The following is a 6,581-nucleotide window of genomic DNA, read 5'->3' as shown; positions in this document are numbered from 1 at the left end:
TAAAGACACTGCACTATTAAATTAGACCCTCCTGGTTTAGATTAAAACGAGAGTGCAGACCTGCATTGTACCATGTGTTAGACGGGGCTTCTAAGAGATTTAAGACAATTTCTAACTTCAAAAGCTTATGGAAAAAAAGCACCTGAAAGGATCTGAGAACAGAATAAGAAAGTGTGTAATGTAGGAAAATACACGCAAACCATCACTGCAAAGGACTTCTTTTTTAATGTTTTTTTTTTGAGAGAGAGTGTGAGTGGGGGAGGGGCAGAGAGAGAGAGACACAGAATCTGAAGCAGACTTCAGACTCTGAGCTGTCAGCACAGAGCCGGACACAGGTCTCAATCTCACGAACCACGAGATCATGACCTGAGCCGAAGTCAGACACTCAACCGACTGAGCCACCCAGGTGCCCCTTCTGCAAAGGACTTCTCAGGTGGGGAACTAGAAGTGTCAGTGGGGGCAGACTTGAGTGTGGATAGGATTTCCGGAGACACAAGGAAGAAAGCAGGAAGTGTAAAAGGGTGCCACAGAATAGTTTGAAAAGAAGCCAAGTGTGAACAGAGGGTGTGGTAGAGACAAAGGACAAGTCTGCCCACGGATACCGGGCAGTAATGGAAAATAAGGAAATGGACCTAACTGTGGAAGGCCTTGAAGTTACAGTTTGACCTTTTTCCCAGGGACAATGAGAACTGTGGACTCTTCAGACAAGGTGATTTAGTCAGGCATCGAGTTGGAGACGGGGAGACAAGGGCAATGGTGTTTACTCTCACAATCTGGGCCCAAACTCCTGAGGCCCCGGCAGCAGCAGTTAAGAACAGAGAGAGAAATCAACTCGTAAGCCATTTCAGATAAAACCTAGCCAACTGATTACCTGGGATAAGGTGGGCAATAATCACAGGGCATTTAGGGACTGCTCAGCACTTTGGATGCTTTAAAGGGACCTAAAGAAAGGTTTGTGTCTTCAAGAAGCTTACAACCTCATTGAATAACCTCAAGTATTATGGCCCGATAAAATGAGACTATTCTGGTCTAATTCTTGCCCAAAGTTATAGAGCTCATCACTGTGTAATCAGAGAATGTTGGGAGGTAGGGAAAGTGTGGATCAGCACACAATCACGGATCCCAGCAGAAGCCCAAGTGTTAAGGCCTAAGAGTGGCCAAAAGTGCCAATTCTGCAAATGTCAAGTAGGAAAAAGACTAAGAAATAGGCACTGAATTTGTCCTTGAGAGATCAGCTCTACAGGATCAGTGAGCATTAGGGCCAGAGGGCCGAAGCTTCATGAAGTCTGTAAACAAAAGAAAAATTTAAAAACTAGGGCAGCATTTTTTCTAAATAATGGAAAAATTAAACGTTAAGTGTCAGGACATTCTTGGTAAGGAAGAGATAAAATACTACTAGGATTAATTAAGCACATTAGTAGAACCATGGTTTATACTTTGAGGAAAATACACTACAGCAAAAAAGGTTTAAGAGAAAAATCTGTCCTTATAAGATGAGGGACTGAATTTGCCTCAACGCTATTATCACCAAACCAGTGGGAGTGTTTTGTCCTGTTCTGAAGCCAGCTCCTTCTCTTCTGTGACTAGAGCCAGCATCTCTCTCTCTCTGTCTCTCTCTCTCTCTCTCACACACACACACACACGCGCGCGCGCGCACACACACACACACACACACACACACACACACACACACAGGATTTCCTCTTAAGTAAAGGGGCTGACGTGGTCGGGAAACAGAAGGTTCACTGACCGTTCAGGGAGCCAAGCCCTGCGGAACAGATAAAGTGAGCAAATACAAGGTGTCAGGTAGGAGGTCTATACTCTAAGTCTGGAGTCCTCCAGAATAGGGGATGGAACGTGTTGGCTTCGAAAGTCATCCCCTTGTCTTGATCAGTCCTTTGAGCATCAAGGAAGGAAGGCAGGAAGGCTAACTTGAAATTGGCCAGCTAGTAGAGGGGGGGACTTCCAAGACGTGTAGCGACAGGAAGTCACGCTGTGTGCTCTTACGCTGCCATCGACGAGAGCTCAGATGTTACCCTTTCGCGTGAAGCTGCTGATGTCTGATGAGAGTTGAACTCTGACTGAAGGCTTTCCCACAGTCGTTACATTTGTACGGCTTCTCTCTCGTGTGAGTTCTCTGGTGAATGATGAGGGAGGAGCTCCGACCGAAGCCCTTCCCGCACTCTCCACACTCATGGGGCTTTTCTCCGGTGTGGATCCTCTGGTGTTCGCTAAGGGACGAGCTTCTGCTGAACACCTTCCCGCAGCCGCTGCACGCGTAGGGGCTGTCCCCGGTGTGCGTCCTCTGGTGCTCAACGAGGGAGGAGATCCAGCTGAAAGCTCTCCCGCATTCGCGACACGCGTACGGGTTCTCGCCGGTGTGTATGCGCTGATGCTGAATTACGGTTGACCGGTCGCCGAAGGCTTTCCCGCACTCGTTACATTTGTAAGGTCTTTCTTGGGTGTGAGTTCGCTGATGCTGACTGAGGTTAGTGCTTCGGCTAAAGGCTTTCCCGCACGCATCGCATTCATACGGTTTCTCTCCCGTGTGGATCCTCCGGTGTAGACTAAGGTGAGTACTCCGGCTGAAAGCCTTTCCACACTCACCGCATTCATACGGCTTCTCTCCAGTGTGAGTTCTCTGATGTTCGAGAAGGTGTGTGCTTCGGCTGAAGGTTTTCCCACACTCGTGGCATTCAAAAGGCTTTTCTCCACCATGAGTTCTACTGTGGACCATAAGGTCTGACTGGTAACTGAAGGCTTTGCCACATTCATTGCATTTACAGGGTTTCTTCTGTGGGAAGAGTTTTTGGTGTTTAATTAAGTCTGAATTGTCTTCTAAGTGTTTCCTAGATATGGGGGATCTAAATCTAGCTCCCTCTGGAGTTTTCCGCTGGGTATTAACTTCTGAGCTTGGGCTAAATTCACTAGATTCGGGACCTCCCTCCCTCGTGAAAATTTCCTTGAGGGTCACTGACACTTTTCTGATCGCTGTTTTCCCAAAAGAAGATGTCTTCCGTACGGGGCACTTTGTCTGCCTTGACGACGGGCCCTCACTTTTACAGGCTTCTTCATTCGTACGACCTTGGGCGGTCTTCCCTCTGACACCTTCCATTGCTGACCCTGAAAACTCTATTCTTCGGCAATAGCCTGATTGGTGTTGATGCTTTGGCTCGGTTCAAATCTCCCCATCTGAAAGACATTTAAAGTGCAAACGTCACCTGCCTCACCTGCCTCTAGTGTGGAGACCAAGGGAAAGAAGCCATCAGGAAAAAAAAAAAAAAAAAGACAGCAAATTTGCAATTCACACCTAGTGTCAGCTTTCTACGGGGAGAAAATAAAAAGGGACAGTTGAAGGGAAGTGAACAGGGGCAGAAGAGCTAGCAGGCCGAGATCCTATAATAGGCATGGTGAGCACAGAGACATCAAGAAACAGGGGGAGGGAGGCGGGTACTATGCTGAGCTAAAAAAAATGGAAATGAGCAGGTAGACCAGCTGATGAGCGGAGAGCAGGGCTTCGAAAGGAAAATGAGCTGTTAGTTACTGTAGCCGATGAGTGGTAGTAAATGGGAAGAAGGGAAGGGGTGAGAACAGACTCAGTGTAGAAGAGACACCCTCTGGGGCGCCTGGGTGTCTCAGTCGGCTAAGCATCAGACTTCAGCTCAGGTCAAGATCTCACGGTCCATGAGTTCGAGCCCCACATCAGGCTCTGGGCTGATGGCTCAGAGCCTGGAGCCTGCTTCCAATTCTGTGTCTCCCTCTCTCTCTGCCCCTCCCCCGTTCATGCGCGCGCGCTCTCTCTCTCTCTCTGTCTCAAAAATAAATAAACGTTTAAAAAATTAAAAAAAAAAAAAAGAAGAGACACCCTCTGAAAAAGCAAAAAGTGCAGGATGACTCTATCAAGCGTGGATGCAATCATTTTCTTGGCCCTGAGAGACAACAGGATTTAAGTAACTACGGCACTGCCACCGCCACGGGTCCCCCAGCCCTCCCTCCAACCGGTTTAGGTGTTCTTCTGAGCAAGTCTACTACCTGAGACTATCCGAGTTCATCTCCACAGAGGTCATGTAGGCCAGCTCACATCTGACAAACAGAAAGCAGACTGGGTAGCTTCAGTCACCTGGCGAATTACAAGAGCTTAGACTAGAACTGACGTCTCCTAAGTATCACATTGGCGGTCTTTTCAATGATATCACTCACCTAGACAGGGATTTTCGGTCACTGAAGATCCAGCATCCACCGCTGTCCTCCCTCCGACCGAATGACCAAAGCAGTTCACATGCTGGGATTCCTGCTGATGGGAAATGATGTAACACAGGGCTAGTCAGAGCTCGGTCTTAATGCTTCGATGTACAGAAAAGACACTGCCAACTTCCAGAGGCTGTGGCAGGAGGGGCTGGCGAAAACGGCTGTGTGACAGGAGCTAAAACTGGGCTCCAAAAGGTTATACACATCCGCGTCAGAATCCCTTCTAGAGCTTGTTGCTCGAGATATCTTGGCTTTGCCTCAGGCCTAGCAGGTATGATATGGGGCCCAGACATTTGTATTTAGTAAGTTCTTCTAACTTAACAAGTAGAACTGTCCCCAAAGAACCTTAGAAACCTACTCTAAGTGGCCTGAGAAATGTGCTGGCTGAAACCAGCCTCCCCCCCACCCGACATTCCTCACGTAGGAGGGTCTAGAACATAAGCTCGGCTTCCCACAGACTTCCTGCTGCCGGCAGGGCCGGCGCTTCCCAAGGATCTCAAGGCTCCCAGGTACTAGGCGGCTAGCTTCTCAGACGCGCCCCGTTAAACAGCCGGCACCCCACAGACTGCCTGGCACCAAGCGGTCTATTTACCCCCCGCCGACAGGGCTGTGCTTACACTGGCTCGTAAGGGAAGAGCGGCAAGGCCCTCTCCCGGGAGGCTGACCCGTGCCGAGTGACCGGCGGAGCACCCCGGCTGCCACAACCTTCCTGCTGGGAAAATGGGAGAATGTGGGAATCTGCGCCTTTTCTTCTCCCCCATCTCTGGACTCCCAAGTTTCCCCACTGAAGCTTTTTCTTTAAGCCATTCTCTCGTGGACTCATCTGGAGCCCCTGTGCTTGACAACAGGCTGCAAACCGTGTAACGTTCCCCCCAATGCTTCTGCTCACACATCTGCCGGGTTAGGAGATGATCTGGTTTCACAGGTATTTCCTTTCTCGTAGACCAGGAACCTCCCAGATGTGAAGGTGAATCGAGGACATCCACCAAGAAGTCATGCAGGGTGAGCCTCGAGGGCAGTGTGATGATGCCGTCTGTATCCAAGAGGGCTGCTGTCTGTATCCAGGGTGATGCCGTCTGTATCCAGCTTTGCCAAAAACCTGCCTTTCAGCTGGAAACAGGGAACACGGAAGCCCTACCACCAGGTTGAATAAGAGGCTAACTCTTTTTGATCCTTGCGGCACAAATCCAGTTGCACACCTGATGCCTCCTCCCTTAACCGGACTTTGCCCCCCAGCTGGCGGGCCGGCTGGCCCGCAGTCTTGCGGCCCAGACCCTTTAGCTACTCTAGCATTACTTTGTTGGCGGTTCACTGCTACTTCTCTCTCTTATTACAGTAATCCTCCTCGGGAAAGTTTGGGGAATCGGTGAGGGTTTTTTGTTTTTTTCTTTTTCACTGTCCCGTTGACTGGATAGTGCTATTGGAATTTAGTGCAGGTCAGGGATAATGGGCATTCCTGCAAAACAAAAAGTGTTCCCGATCCTGTGAGACTTTCAAAAAAGTTGTTAATAGTTACCTAAGGCTGCTTTACATACAGATACAAAATATTTTGCACAGCTTTGATATATATTGGAAAATTAAGGAAATACACTTCTTTTTCTTTGGATATTAGGAAGTGTTCACCATTCCAGGAAACTCAAACCACTCACGGTATTGAATTCACAGATATGACATTCGTTTACCGGATTGTATTTGTAGCTGTTGTCTTCACAGTGATTCTATAGATGCTGCCACCTACTTCATCCAGCCTTTAAGTGCTGAACTAGTACTATCCTAATAAGTTACTTTTCTTTATGTCATAGGTAATGTGTTGATATTTTGGAAGTTACATCTATAGATCATTACTATTATTTGTAAGTTTTACTTCAGGTTGATGAAGGGGACGGTAGGTCTGAAAGGAGGAGAAATACTTCTCTAGCGAAATGGAACGAAAATGGTAACAGTTGCACGTGCGTGTCACAGCAGGTAAATTACAAAGCCTCTAAAGCCAAGTCCTCGTCCCCAGCAGAAGCCCTTGAACATATGAGAGCACCCGCACGGCCACAAAGGTGATGTGGAAATGGGACTTCTGTCCATAGTGGAATGTGACCACGTTATTACGTATTATAGTCCATCCTGGAGAAGAGACACTGTTGAGAAAATGTTTAGGTTTGGGGGGATTTGTTTAAGGTTTTCCCCTCAACCAGGAAGATCTGAAATTTGAAGATCTTTATAAATTTTCTTAGAACCATGCAAACATAGGCTATCTAAAGTAAACAGAATAGGGGCGCCTGGGTGGCGCAGTCGGTTAAGCGTCCGACCTCAGCCAGGTCACGATCTCGCGGTCCGTGAGT

At 48.2% G+C, this 6,581-nt stretch overlaps 1 protein-coding gene across 2 annotated transcripts; it reads right to left on the bottom strand.

Moving 5' to 3' along the window:
• Positions 1-390: 390 nt before the first annotated feature.
• On the bottom strand, positions 391-4,410 carry ZNF391 (zinc finger protein 391). Of its 2 annotated transcripts, none has more exons than XM_047102044.1 (2): positions 4,201-4,410; positions 391-3,192 (listed from the first exon to the last, which is right to left on the bottom strand). In XM_047102044.1, the coding sequence occupies exon 2, from the start codon at positions 3,113-3,115 to the stop codon at positions 2,033-2,035; it is 1,083 nt and encodes a 360-aa protein (XP_046958000.1). In that variant the 5' UTR covers positions 3,116-3,192; positions 4,201-4,410; the 3' UTR covers positions 391-2,032. The 2 variants fall into 2 exon arrangements, with proteins under 2 accessions (XP_046958000.1, XP_046958001.1); XM_047102045.1 differs by lacking the exon at positions 4,201-4,410 and adding an exon at positions 4,033-4,099.
• Between the last annotated feature and the right edge of the window lie 2,171 nt (positions 4,411-6,581).

Source organism: Lynx rufus, unplaced genomic scaffold, assembly GCF_022079265.1.
Source record: "Lynx rufus isolate CCGP_SWC_20201006 ecotype Redwood Valley unplaced genomic scaffold, mLynRuf1.p SCAF_6, whole genome shotgun sequence".
In the NCBI taxonomy this organism is placed as follows: Eukaryota; Metazoa; Chordata; class Mammalia; order Carnivora; family Felidae; genus Lynx; species Lynx rufus.
Note: the sequence above shows the minus strand (reverse complement) of the source record. Positions and strands in the feature narration are given on the sequence as shown.

Bases quoted from the DNA above. Each gene is read 5' to 3' on its own strand.
- ZNF391 (XM_047102044.1), bottom strand. From the start codon at position 3,115: ATGGAAGGTGTCAGAGGGAAGACCGCCCAAGGTCGTACGAATGAAGAA.